The 13,530-nt window shown below is 49.2% G+C and overlaps 6 protein-coding genes across 6 annotated transcripts; 3 read left to right on the top strand and 3 right to left on the bottom strand.

The window, feature by feature from the left end:
- Positions 1-475: 475 nt before the first annotated feature.
- N7471_013625 (uncharacterized protein) lies at positions 476-823 on the top strand (the record flags this gene model as incomplete). Its single annotated transcript, XM_057286344.1, has 1 exon — positions 476-823. One exon carries the CDS (start codon positions 476-478, stop codon positions 821-823), a length of 348 nt encoding a protein of 115 aa, XP_057129669.1.
- Positions 824-3,518: 2,695 nt separating this feature from the next.
- On the bottom strand, positions 3,519-4,079 carry N7471_013624 (uncharacterized protein; the record flags this gene model as incomplete). The annotated part of the gene is made up of 2 exons (XM_057286343.1): positions 3,519-3,644; positions 3,690-4,079. Coding segments are annotated over 2 exons (516 nt in total), but the record flags the coding sequence as incomplete, so codon positions are not given.
- Positions 4,080-4,178: 99 nt separating this feature from the next.
- N7471_013623 (ferric reductase family protein) lies at positions 4,179-5,924 on the top strand (the record flags this gene model as incomplete). The annotated part of the gene is made up of 6 exons (XM_057286342.1): positions 4,179-4,251; positions 4,291-4,667; positions 4,713-4,771; positions 4,810-5,515; positions 5,586-5,766; positions 5,818-5,924. 6 exons carry the CDS (start codon positions 4,179-4,181, stop codon positions 5,922-5,924), a joined length of 1,503 nt encoding a protein of 500 aa, XP_057129667.1.
- Positions 5,925-7,700: 1,776 nt separating this feature from the next.
- N7471_013622 (uncharacterized protein) lies at positions 7,701-9,424 on the bottom strand (the record flags this gene model as incomplete). The annotated part of the gene is made up of 5 exons (XM_057286341.1): positions 7,701-8,363; positions 8,444-8,611; positions 8,742-9,141; positions 9,221-9,264; positions 9,323-9,424. 5 exons carry the CDS (start codon positions 9,422-9,424, stop codon positions 7,701-7,703), a joined length of 1,377 nt encoding a protein of 458 aa, XP_057129666.1.
- Positions 9,425-11,530: 2,106 nt separating this feature from the next.
- N7471_013621 (uncharacterized protein) lies at positions 11,531-11,890 on the bottom strand (the record flags this gene model as incomplete). The annotated part of the gene is made up of 1 exon (XM_057286340.1): positions 11,531-11,890. One exon carries the CDS (start codon positions 11,888-11,890, stop codon positions 11,531-11,533), a length of 360 nt encoding a protein of 119 aa, XP_057129665.1.
- Positions 11,891-12,695: 805 nt separating this feature from the next.
- On the top strand, positions 12,696-13,049 carry N7471_013620 (uncharacterized protein; the record flags this gene model as incomplete). Its single annotated transcript, XM_057286339.1, has 1 exon — positions 12,696-13,049. One exon carries the CDS (start codon positions 12,696-12,698, stop codon positions 13,047-13,049), a length of 354 nt encoding a protein of 117 aa, XP_057129664.1.
- Between the last annotated feature and the right edge of the window lie 481 nt (positions 13,050-13,530).

Raw genomic sequence — 13,530 nt, 5'->3', positions numbered from 1 at the left:
CCTTAGTAATCTTGTTCGTTTGCTATCGAAGAGGGTATGACCGACCTCGGGTTCGATGACTGCGCCGTTTGAAGATTGCTGTGGGTGGCTTTGCAACTTGGGCTCATCTTCTGGGTCGTGGGAAACCCGGCACTGTCTCTTAGCTGGCCGGTCACATAGGCAAGGCGAAGTGGGATGGTCCATCGTGGCCTTTGGGGAATGAAATGCAAGAGAAAAATCAGGGACAGCAAATACTCAAGTTTTCCGTAAGACTTCGTATACCTGCGTTTCACGAAAGACTATTTTTTATGAGCTAGATGTGGTTGCCTTTCCGATAACACACTCATATGCTACAGAGGTTTAAACGAAGCACCATACAACCTGCAATTCCCAGGTGGTGTAAATCAGTCCGTACTTTCCTCCGACTGTGCTTTTACTGAAAATAGCAACTTCCTCGAGGCGGCGGCATGTAAATGCGGTCATCTCTACCCCGACGATGAAACTGCTCATCAGCGCAAGACTCGTCCAGAATTTCCCCGATCTGCAGCCTCAGCGAACAGCATTGTGTGCGACATTGCGCATTGCGGGGTTGGGGCTGATTGCCCTGATTATTTCCTGCCTCTCGTTGACGAGCCGCTCACTGAGCTGGTCTGCATTCTACATTCAGTCAGCTAGCAACGTTACTGTCACGCTTGCTTCTTCCCTAGCCTGGTCGGTGGCTGCCGCATCTATGATCGGCCAGGTGCAAAAATCTGCAGTGCAGTCATACGATCATCGGCATGGTCAAAGCCTAGATTCCATTCCCACACAGGACGACCGCGACTCTTCCAATCAGAGTTGCTGATCACAAAGCCACGGCCACACCACATATGATACTTCGAAGGAGGAAACTAAGGGCCTTTTCATGCTATTCAATATGCACTTTGGAATGTGGGGTCCTGACACCAAGCCCTGGACCCGTCATGCAAATCAAAAGGCATCATTAGGCTGCGGTAGCTACGATGTAACACGGCCTTCGGCCCAGTCCGTTTTCAATGCTGTAAACAGAACCTCGTCAACATGTCGCTCAATTTTGCACACAACGGCGCCTTTTGGGTCTGCAGCAAGGTGGTGTAATAGATCCTCTCTGCCCTAATACCGAACTGCATATCTCTGGCAGACATAGCAATCGACATCCGGTCGATGCGGGGATGTTCGTGCAGATGCTTAAAGAGCAGCTTGACAAGGATCTAGACCATAATTTCACTCTGATGGGATTTCGTGGGTCTTTCAGTGCGCCGTTCAAAGTCACTAGTGTCACGACGGGTATACTATTGTCGGTAAAGCCACTACCTCACAACGCTGGAAGGAGGTGTCGCGAGAAGCGGATGTTTACCGTATCCTTCACCGCGCACAAGGATCGGCGATTCCAGTTTTCCTGGGAGTGATTGACCTGGCCGGCGTCTACTTCCTACATGGCGCTGGAGATATACGCCACATGCTCCTTATGGGTTGGGGTGGTGAAGATTTGAGCCATCTCAAGCCCGAGAAGTCGCTCCGTCCTGCGATTGAACGGTCGTTGAAGGAGATAAATTCTTTAGGTGTCCTCCACCAGGATCTTCGACAAGAGAATATTCTATGGAATGCTGAACTAAATCGGGCCCTAATCATTGACTTCCATCGATGCAGCTTGGTTCACCGACCGATGGCAGGCTCTCTCAAACGAATACGATGTGCTCCTAAAGAACGGAAGTCAAAAAGAGTGCGTGTGGTCTGAGCGAAGCTCCTGGAAAAGTCAAGCAGAGAATCAAATCTTACTGTTCGTCCCCACAGGGAATTTCAGGAGCTTGGATCAAAACTCTCTAAGGCATTATTAGTTAAGTTTCATCCAGGGAACCTATTCATCGCCACTCCTTGATCCTCCCACCGAGATCATTATCGAGATTTTATGTGTCAAAGCATAAGCTACTCTTGCTGGCAGCCAAAAGTGTGAAACATTGCCCAGGCCCGGATCAAATTATCAACTTTCTGTTGAAAGGAAACCCAAGAGCACTATGCGAGGTCGATTTTCACGGGAAAATCGTATTCTTCAGAAAAATAACCTCTCGGAAAGATGAGCTCTGCATCGACTGCTTCTTAACTGTGGTGCCAATCCACTCCAGAAGAATCTGAGCGGTGATACACCATTGGGTGAGGCGGCCCTCCCTTCCACTCCCTTGCTCCCGCGTCGCGAAGTACGTTCTCGGATGGTACATACGAAGGCTGTTGGCTCGACTTTGCTTCCGTTTGCCTTGTTGCCCTCCACGTCTCGCCTAGTTTGCTCTGTTTGCTCGACTTCGCTTCCATCCGCTTCCATCCGCTTCCATATTCTCCTCATACTTCGCCCCTAATTCTCTTGAAGTTATCCGTAATGGAGTTGGATAGGTAAGGGCCTAAAACCATCAGCATATCCAGGAGGTTCCAGGGATAATTAATACCCCACCCACCAAGTCATCTCGGGAAGGAAACCATCGGTCATTTGAGTTAAATATGTAGGTTTGTCCATTTTTTCTCAGCCGAAATACCAACATAACATCTGCGTCGCATTCTTGGCTAAATTCGAAGGCTTTCCGGAACAAAGTATTCCCTCGTCGTCGACGTTGTTGACTTTTGGCCTTCGATTTATTAGATTTGCGGCGGCGGATTATCTTTGGTTTTGCCATAACGGGTGTTTTGTACACTTTTGTAATTAGAAAAGAGGCTATGTCTAGTCCAAAGTCTAGGAACCTTCTTGGCTTTATGTATTCTCTGCGCTCACCCTGAGGGGGTGAATGGTTCACCTTCTGAGGGTGAGTATCGCGCGATTGAAATTAGAAAGCCAGAAGCGGAACAGTATTTTAGAGCTCCCGAGAGTAAGGTAAACTTGTTTTGAGTAAGTGCACCTGCCAAGCTTTTTGTCGGGTAATATATTTGGTTGAGCAGGGTGAGCGCGTTGATCTGTGGGCGATCAACGGCTGATCGCCAGGGTGATTCACTCACCCCTCTAAAAAGCCCTTGGAGTTGAAATATCGTCTTTGAACGGGTAAACATCGGCCATTATTGCCCCACCATCAATTACCTCTCATCAGAATATTGCTGCCTAACATTAGCCTTCACTATCCACTCTACAGTACCCAGCGTGTTGCTAGGCGAGTCGGTTTGGAAGTTTTGAGAGCGTTCTGGCAGCAATGGAGGGAGGTGAGAAAGTCGAACAGTGATGCGCTAAGCCACATCTGCCTGCCTCAGAGTCGGTTCAGGAGCGCTGAGATAGATTGGTCGGAATAATTCTTTGTGCTAGCAAAATTTATCGGGAGGAGTCTACAGTTTGCTGAAGCTTGTGATATCTGAAACACGAGCGCTGTTTTGCTAAAAGTTTAAAGTGATTCTGATTGGTTTAAACTGATTCCCCACTTCAGGGCATCAGCGGACCGAAGTCGGGACTGAGCAAAGCCGAAACAGATTCCGCGTCACCTTCATGTAGCTGTCCAAGCCTATGTAGAAACGGCAAAGGCCTTCATGATTTGAGCTCAGGCACTCCCTGACTATGTCTTGCATCCTCCATCCCCAGTAGACGCGGGTTCGCCTGCGGGGTCTAAGGATGAACACTTTCCAAGCTGGGGGATGATATCCTCCAGTACCTCCTGGATGGGAGAGGGGTAGCATGCTGCCTAATGAAGTCAGCTTGATAAAATGAAATACCCAATGGACCATACCAAGTTTGACAATGTACTTAGCATTCGTGCATCCGAGGATGACTCAAAAATATATAGCTGACCAGATTGCTGGACTCGAATAGCCACAATGACATCAGATTCGCATTCCAAACTAAACTCTACCGCTTTCTTAAATAAACATTTCCTCCGTCTAAGTCTCTGTTGGGCTTTTGCTCGAGCGCTCTCGGACTGACGCTTTTTTACCCAAGAAGATTTCTTAGACATCGCTTCCCTTGTTAGATGAATACCCAAAGTCTTAACATGGGTGACATTGGCGTCTTTTAAATCTTTGTCCTCGGGCTTTAAGGACCACTGCGGAAGCACTGAGGTTTCTGGTGTTTTCGGCCCGCAGCCGCACCGCAGTCGCACCACAGCAGGGCCATCTTGTAGCTACTCGTACTATAAAAACCCCACGGCTCTTCACGCTGGTGTCTGCCGTCTATTCTTCCCTTGCTTTACTTGGCCGCCTGTCCTTAAGTCGAACAAAGTATGGATGCGATAGCGATTTATGCGATCACCGCTGGCGGGATTTTTGCTACACTTTTCTTAACGCGGACTCTTTGTTAACTCGCCAAGTGGTCAAAGTTTTTCTCTATTCTAGTTTCTCGACATCTAACACTCCCTTTTATGGTTGATAGACACCAGCTCTGGGGTCCATGGACCCTAATTAGTGCCCTTCTTCACGTATCTTATGCTACTATCAACCTTTTTCTGATCCTTTTCAGGATGAAATCCTGGTCTGGTGCTGGCCGCCAGGCAGGAGAGCTGACCCTAGTCAACCTGATTTTCCTTTTATCAGCCACCCATCTGAGCTATCTGGCTGACCTTGTAAGCATTACATGTCGCACTTGTCGCCGGATTCATCGTGCCGTTGGCTGGATGACTGTTGCCCTAGTATCATTTCACATTGTTGTGGAGGTGCAGAACAGGCAGTTTAGCTTCCCACTCCACTCGATGCAAAACCTCTTTACCCTCATTGTATGTAATATTCACGACACCAAGTGCTCAACTAACAGGATACAGGGTGCCTGTTCACTGGGTGTCCTTTCCCTGCTCTCTATTCCATGGTTTCGGCATTTCTCGTACGAGATCTTTCTTCGAGGACATCAAATCCTCACAGCGCTCTTTGTTTATGGAATCTGGCGACATCTTCCAGCCCGGAACCAGCCCTCAAAAATATGCCTCCTGGTAGCGCTGGGGATCTTCGGACTGACCTTATTTGTACAGACAATGACCCTCTTCTATCGAAACGGGCTGTTCGCCGGCCATGGGTTCCTAGGGCTGTTGTTTCCTTTAGTGCTAAGAAAACTAAGGAAGAGCATCCTGTTATAACAGCTGCCCATATCCGTATTCTTCTGCCTCGGCCTTTGAAAGTGGAAGCTGGCCAGTACATTAACCTCTTAATGCCATCAATCAGTCTATCATCATGGATGCAGACACATCCCTTTACAGTGGTATCATGGTCAAGAGATAGGCAGGATACCATAGAGCTCCTCCTCCAACCACGCGATGGCTTGTCTGCCGACCTTGTTGGCTACGCGCCCGCTGCGAAAGAAAGCTCGATTTCTTTCCTAGCCTTGTTCACCGGCCCTCATGGAATGGTCGAAGATGTCAGTCATTATGGAAGCGTCTTGGTCGTCACTAGTGGATTTGGGATCGCAGCAGCAATTCCATACCTTAAGAAAATGATCTATGGTTATGATACCTGCACCTCCCAGGTTCGCCGACTCCATTTGATGTGGGAGGTAAAGTCCGTTGTCGAGATGGCCGTGGCCCAGACCCTGCTGAATAACCTCCTGGAAGACGACATCATGGATAATGGCTATGTTCGTACCAAGTTTCATGTCCGGGCACTCCACCTGATGCTGACCACAATCATGGTTCTAAATTCTCCAGATCCCGATCTACGTCAGGGACGGCCTTGGACCAAACCGACTTCCTTTCGGTGAGCATGATCGGGTCTGTCTTTACCAGGGACTGCCCGATTATCAAAATATTGTATCCCTTGAGGCGTCTGGCGACCAGATTGAAAGGTTGCCTAATGTCCGGGACAAGCAAGGCAGGACGTTGGTGATGGGTAAGTCATCTAAATGCCCTCATGAGCTACGCACTGAAAATATCTGTCTAGTCTCCGCAGCCGACGGAGTGCGAGATCACATACGGAAGACAGTACGAGGACATCTTCATCAGGGCGTGAAACTCTTTGAACTCGAGTACCAGCCGTGCGCTGTCTGAGAGAATTGTCGGACATGGGAGGGCTGCTGGGTTGGGACTGGAATCATTCACGAAGGTAAGTCTTCCGATCCTGGAATGATATGTGTTGGGAGCTGTGGGTGACCGTGGGTGGTGTAGGGGGGAATCGCTGAATGGGATGCCATTGGAATGAGCGCAGTCATTCGGCTGAGTAGCTTACTAGTCACTAGTTTATTTAACGTTACATTATTACTTGTTTCCAGTTTCCTTGCCTGTTGGCTGTCTGTTATGTTGGCGTGATATAAACTGTTATGTCTTTACATGAGGTCATATGTGCGGCGCGAGTTTGGTTCCTAAGTCTATGTTTGATATAAGCAAACCCACGCTGGTTAGATCTGTTCCGCTTTTATTAAAATTTATATTTCTAGGTCCTACAAGAACTATTTATCTAGGTAGCTTGTTCTTGTTTTGGCATAACATGTCATCCTTCTCACTCTAGTTTGAATGGTGGGACTATTCTTTTTTCTAGAGTTATACATTGTTTATACTGATCGGGGGCGTACTTCTACTAGAAGGGCTTTGAATTGAGGTATATTTTATATCTAAAACAAACGCCACTAGCGGTACCTTTTACAGGTGCCGTACCTTGGCAGAAGGTTGAAAGTCGGTAAGCGCGCAGACTTAAATAGACTGTTAAGACATTAAGGATCGCGCCACTAGTCTCAACAGAGATACTTGCGTATGTTGAGCTGAGATGTCGCTTCTAGCGGTACATTCATCTATGAGGTTGGTGCAGATGCTTTGTCATGAAAGAAGTAAGCTGTCACAGCGGGTGCCTCAGGCCACCGCGACAGGCTTCCGACCCGTGGCGTTCCTGCTCCTGCTGCTTGTCGCGATGGTAAGAGCCTGATGGCATGGCTAAATCCGGGCATGGAGCTGTTTTTTGGCTTCTAGCACCACTGCCGCGCGAAGATTACTCAGATTATATTGAAGTACTATAAGAATGGCCATTAGATATCCAAGGGCCGGCGTGAGACGCTCTTTGATAATATACTGTGAAGTAACCTCCTGGAGCAGGAGATGAGTAAAGCATGCCTCATGCAGGAAATGTAGGTTTTGGTCTCCGCGGGCGTAGAGATAATGGGGCGGGATCTCGTACGAGACGACCACGATCACCGCGGGAGTCGACCTCTTGCGTACAAAGACATATATCATGACTGATTAGGGGTGGGTTACATCGTACACGAGGCCTGCTCTTCCAACTGACGAACTGGGTAGGGGGTCTTCTTCGAAGGTCTGGATTGCGCTTGGTGGGGGGCTTGTTGGACTATTGCTGATCATTGGAGCGGTCTGGTTCTGGATGAGGAGGCGGAAAGCGAAGAAGGCGCAGAGTCGGGGTGAGCCGACAGGGGATATAGCGGATTTGGAAGGTGGATTTATGGTTGATGATATTAGTAAACTAGATGTGAAGAAGAGCGAGTTACCTGTGAGGGAGCATGCAACTATGGAGTTGTCGGCTGCAGAAAGGGCAGTTGTTAAGGGAAGAGCGCACAGAGCGGAAGAGAGAGATGGTATATGGACCCCCTCCATAGGACTGTTTGGACGGATATCGCAACGCTTGTAAGGATGATCGGCTGGTTAGATCAATGTTCCTACGGTAACGACTGTGTAAATAAAGCTATATGGAGATAGAAGCTACTCGTTCCGAAATTTCCCACAGGCCCATGTCTTCGACGGACAGAAAGCAAATGCTCGCCGCGCTCAGCCATCGTAACCGGCTTAGGAGGGGTCGTATTAATGTGAACCATCTGGATACTCTTAGGCTTGTGGAACCTCCAAACGATCAACATCCGGTCCCCAGCCACTGACCCCGGAGATCTTGACAACATTCTTTCCAGCCTGCAGCTCAACGTGCACCACGCTACGATCAGCCTGATTCCAAATGAGGGTGGTAGGCAGGAAAGCAATCGTCTGCGCCTGCCCATTCACCTCCACGGCTGCGTACCGATCCCCGCTCACATACCTCACAACAAGCGTAACAGGCCCTGCTTTCTCCGCGTTGACCTCAAAGGTAACAGCCCCATCGACACCATTGCTATCACCCCCAATCCACCCGGCCGCCTGACCCTCACTGCACTCCCAGCAACCGACAACCCCCGCACCGCCACTGAGGACTCCATCATTCTCGCCCTCGAATGCCGTGATAGCAGCACCGGGCTTCCACGTTCCCGCGGCGACATCCACGCTCCACGAATCGTGCCAGTTCAGAGTCACGGTTGTGCCGTCGATGATCAGCGGAAGCCAGACGTACGTGCTCGCGGCCAGGTTATGCTCTACCCATCTATCACCCATGTAGATTGCCCCGTTGGTGCCTAGCGGTAGGATATAGCTTGTCTGGCTTAGGTGTGTCTTTGAGCCGGCGGGGGCGAAACTGGCCCAGGATGACCACGGGCCTGAGAGTGAAGTTGCAGTGCTGTAGATCTATTCAAGGATTTGACGTATTAGAGTCTCGAGAGGTTAGAAATAGGGAAGGGGTTGGAATATTGGGTAGCATAGCATACATTATCATTCGGCGCCCACCCCGTCATCCACGATCCAAAAATATAATAAGTATCACTGCGCTTCACGAACGCCGGCGACTCAGCCCAGACGCCTTCGAAGCCAAATGTGATCTCTTTGATGCCCAGGTAGTCGTCCGTGAGCTTCATGATGCGCGTGCCGTATTCGCGCTGGGTGTTGTATTGTTAGTTTGGAACAGATTTGTAGTTTCCTCCACCATCTCTTTTTTTTTTATATATATATCTTTCTCTTTCGCTCCATCCTGAGAGGGAATTTGTAGGAAAGGAAGAAACAACTCACATCCTCAGTAAGTAAATACCCCGACCCATCGTCATCCTTAAAAAGCCCAATGTCGCGACTCTGCTTATCCAGCGGCCGGAAACTGCCCTGGTACGTGTACTCACCGCAGACAGTATCGCTCGTCGCGACGCCGGTCCGCGCGTCCGTGTAGTCAGGCGAGTCGACGTGCATCCACATGACGTACTTGCCCGTCTTGTCATTTCTAAGCACTTTGGGCCGCTCGATCAGCCGGTTTGGTCCGATGTCGGTTCCCGCGCCTGCTGCGCTGTCGTCGCGGCTAAGGAGGCGGCCTTCAAATTCCCAGTCGATCAGGTCTTTCGACGAGTAGCAGTTCACGGCTTGGAAGAGGTGGCCTTCAGTCTTTTCTTCGCCGATCATGTAGTAGATGCCGTTTTCTTCTCTGGTGCGGTTGTGTTAATAGAGAGTCATTGGGTTATAGGTCGGGTTCATCACCGGCCCGAAATACGAAACGAACTCACATGATGCCGGCGCCGTGGGCCTGGATATGTTTGCCTGTGTTGGCCTAAAGAACGATGAGTATGTAGGTCCTCGATCAAAACTAGGGCAGTTGTATATCGTACAGCGGTCCATGTCGCTCCAGGGACAAGTTCGAGAGCGGCTTGTGTGAAACTAGCGAGGAGCAGCCCCCCAAGAAGCCAGCGAGACGAGTACATCATGCTCATTGCGTGCATTGTTGGTATCTGTGTAAAAGTGGGAATGGATCCCGATTCTCTTTGGTCGCAGTTTATGAATTAAGCAGGCAGGGTCATTGCAATCCTTTTATAGTTCTCTGAACTCGGTCAGGCATACACGTGACATGCATGGACGATATGGCCTGTCCCCGTTAATGAAAGCTGACAGAGTCTGTGTGTGCCCGTGCGCTCGAACAAAAAAATGTGGCGTTGTTTTCAGCATGATTAAACCGAGACAAACCGGAGAATTTATCCTAGAGTGGTCGAGCTATTGGATCTTCTTCAGTGTGCCAAGGCCTCAAAGACCGCATTGACAAAAAGCGGACAGTGGCGCTTCGGGTGGGATTGACAGAAATCTGTCGGTACGACAACGTATGGTCAAAAACAGATATATTGGAATCTCTAACTAACTAAAAATGACAAAACCCGCGCTTTCAACAATCTGGGCGGACATAGATGACTAACTGTAATATGCACTTTTGTATGGTATGGGTGGTACCAGGTGTCACATGATATTCAGGGTAAAATACCCTGTTTCCACCATGTATTCAATCTTAGTATTCGACAGGGATTGCTAGATTGTGGATACGATACAAGGGCGCTTGGGGTCTAAAATATCTCCTGACTATTGGAGTCTGTTTATACGTGATAACCGTGGGGATATGAGTCCCTGTTCAGGACGTCGGCCAAGTTCGTCAGTATTATGTGGGCGGCTTGCTTCACCGTGGGGTAAGTGCTCCCTTGATAATTTAGGTACGCCAGTAGACACTGTATTCAATTCGTGACTGTTTGTATCGGCTTTCAGCCTTAGGGAAAGCTAGTCATCCTCTTTAGAAATTTTTATGCAGCTTTAATGGATTTCTAGCTAAGATTATGTTTCAGCTGATACATGGCTCTATGGGAATGCCAGGGTTTTGCGCGAAGATCTTGGGTCTCTTGCTCGCAATTCATGAATGATGGAGCCAGGGCCAGGGCAATCTTTTTATCCCTGCCCACCCTCAATCAGGGTTGTATAACATTGGTGTTTCAGAGCCCGTTCACACGAGAATTCACGGCCAGCCTGTGCTAGTGCGCTCGAACAAAAAGGAAACAGCACCCATTCAGCCATGATTGAGCGGAGGAAACACGGAGCATTTCCTTGGTGCTGTGGAGCCACGAACGAGGTTTATCCTGGCTTCGTCCCTGTTGCAATCCTTGCTGCAAGGAATCGAAGCCCGCGTTGACAAATCTGCAGGAACTACCCCGCAAACAAGCGGATAGTACCATGCTTCGGGGATACCGGACCTGCCGGATGCAAGTGTCAGTCTGCCAAGTAGCGGGGATTGGGAAAATGGAGAGAGCAATTGTCCTGAAGGAAATAATGATTAGCGCTGATGACCCTTTTTTTAGGCCAAAGTCTTTCGGGCCCCGGGACTTGTGGTATGATGCCGTTTGAGGGAGTTAATCTACCTAGCTATTGCCCAGACTCCGCCTCGGCTTTGTCTAGGTAGTAAGGTACTCTGGGACTCACATGAATAAGTAGTGATTAATGAAGCCGATTTTCACGTTATGACCGCGGGGGGTATGAGTCAAAATGGTATCGGGGTATTGGTGACTTGGCTGTGGGTACATATGCCCAATCAAAAAAAGTACTTATGACTTATTATTGTTATACAGGGCCATGATGCACATTTATTTTCTCTGCACCCCCAACCACCATATTAAACAAAAAGCAAAGACCCTAACGCCATCATAACATAAGGCACACGGACTATGATCGCTGTCTTGCTCAGACTGGCACTGTGCTGAGTCCGCAGTGGGCCCTATGTAATAATAGTGCCGTGATATCGGTCAGACATGACCGTGCCTCTTCGCATTCCTGTGGCTATGTTGGCCCCAATTGGCACGCTGCGGATGCGTGCGTGGAATTCGACCCTGCAGCTTCCTTGTGGATCGGTATCTGTGGCTCTCAATCATTCTAAGACACCACCGACAGTGCGGTCTGGTTTTATCGGCTTAAAGTACATTTATGACTGTATGTCCTGCAAGAATACAGGTGCGCTTCCATGCTGCTTGCTATAGCTGCTGGGATATTGAGAAGAAATTGGGCAATGCGATCTAACCTCTGTCTTTGCCGTGAACTTTCGCCTCCAGCAACTGTTTCTTCACAAGAAAATCACAGAAACAAAGAATATGCAGAGTATATTCGATGGTAAAGTCGAGGCCGCCTCCTACTGTAATAGGGGTTTGCAAGGGGTCACAAAGGGTCTCTGGAGGTGTGGCGAATGGTGGTCCAGCAAGAAGGCCGCCTCTACTAGCAGCAACCGTGCTGCGACTTTGTAAAGCCTTCAATGCACGGTCGCAATCCTTGATCGCGGCATGGATGTCTTTAATTTCCGAACCGTCGTGCGAGATAGCACCTGGAAGAAGCTTATGTTTGCGATTTCGAAAAGCCATGATCTTGGCAAAGATACCCATGACCGGTAGGAAATACTCGAAGAACCCCGTGCCAGGAACTTGAGTGGGAGGAGTGCAGGTCAAACTAGCCGCGCATAACTTGTAGTAAATTTCGCTACGCTTGACTTCATAGATCGCGAAAGACGGAGAACATTCAATTCATCGCCGATATATTGGTTGGCCGACTGAATAAACAAATTATCAACGCAATTTCCATTGCCTTGAAGGTTGGCAGTGCCACATCATGCAGTACTTCTGAACCTTTCGGTTATCCCCGCACCCGCAGCCCCGACAAGTCTCGTTCAGGTATAAACCTGCATGTTACCTAGAATTCTGATTGCTGTCTATTCTGAACGGTGATTAGTGTATCACATGTGGCTTGGCTAGGGTTCCGAAAGGAATAAAGGAATGCGAATATGAATAAATGAATTTTTTATTCGCGCGAATTGTTGAGGTAAGTGATTGTCTGATTGCTTTTTTTATTAACTTATTTACAGAAGAGGGGTGGCCCGTCTTTATATGTCCGACCCTAATCCACTCCATAAGCTTAGCCGCCGTGATATTCAACATTTCGGATCCCTAGGCTTGGCCTTTGCAGGCTATCGATCTTGGCCTGGGGCAAGTGGCATTCCAATAGCTAATCTGAGCGATCTGCACGATTAGACCATTGGTTCCTAGCGTCAGGTATGATTATGAAGCGAGTAAGGAGGTGTGGGCGTCAAGCAACAGCGGCGCTCATCTCCGCGAACTTTTCCCTGAACCGACGAAAGAGATATTTGCGATACATGATTCCCTGAGACGCGCGGCCAGCTCAGTGCTGGTACAGATGCAGACCGGTAAGATTGGTCTCCCCGCTTACCTCGCTACCCTCCCGCAGTGGAGGGAACAGGCCCTAGAAGATAACCCACTACACAATCCATCCCGTTGCACATGTGACCAAGGCACCATGAACACGCACCATATCCTCTTCTCCTGCCCCCGTTTCACTGAACTCCGTCACCGAATTCTTGGTCTTGACCGAGGAGGTGGGAGCGGAGGCGGCCACGACCCGTGGAAAGAATGGCTCTCAAAGCCATCGTTAGCAGTCAAAGCAGTCAACTTTATGATGCAAACTAAGCTCCTCGGCCAATTCAGGAGCCTACCGACCACCTACCGAGTCACCGACAAAGTAGACTCGTGACCCTGGGAACTTAGATCCTCTCGCTTGCCCCATTTTCGGGCCACCAGTACTACAGTGAGTACTCCCCTGCGTCACTGATCACCTTCGCGGCTTGCCGCGTGAGTTGCTGGACAGTTTGAGCCTCGGTTCCGTAGGTATGAAAGCGATCGACTAAAGACGGGGATGGCGGTTTTCGCCCTGTTTCCTTGGCTAGAAATGCCAACCTCTTCCCGGCTTTTTATGGGGCAATCAGCCCTGGTAGGTAAAAGGAGTGTGGGGAGAGCTTCGGAACAGTGGAGAAAATAGTCATCGTCATGTGATATAGTTGCCCCGGCTATCTTGTAGTGCCCTGCCGGCAAATCGGGCCTCACCGCCTGACAGATCCGCGAATGAAAATTACTTACTTACTTACTTACCCGCCCGAGCCGCAAACACGAAACCCCCTGCTATTACTCGCCGCGTAGCTTGAGCATGTAAAAACTACTCGACTGAATCAGGAAAT

Source organism: Penicillium samsonianum (assembly GCF_028829775.1).
Source record: "Penicillium samsonianum strain IBT 33392 chromosome Unknown utg000009l_segment0_segment0, whole genome shotgun sequence".
NCBI lineage: Eukaryota > Fungi > Ascomycota > Eurotiomycetes > Eurotiales > Aspergillaceae > Penicillium > Penicillium samsonianum.
The sequence above is the reverse complement of the archived record's forward strand: the minus strand, read 5'-3'. Positions and strand labels throughout refer to the sequence as shown.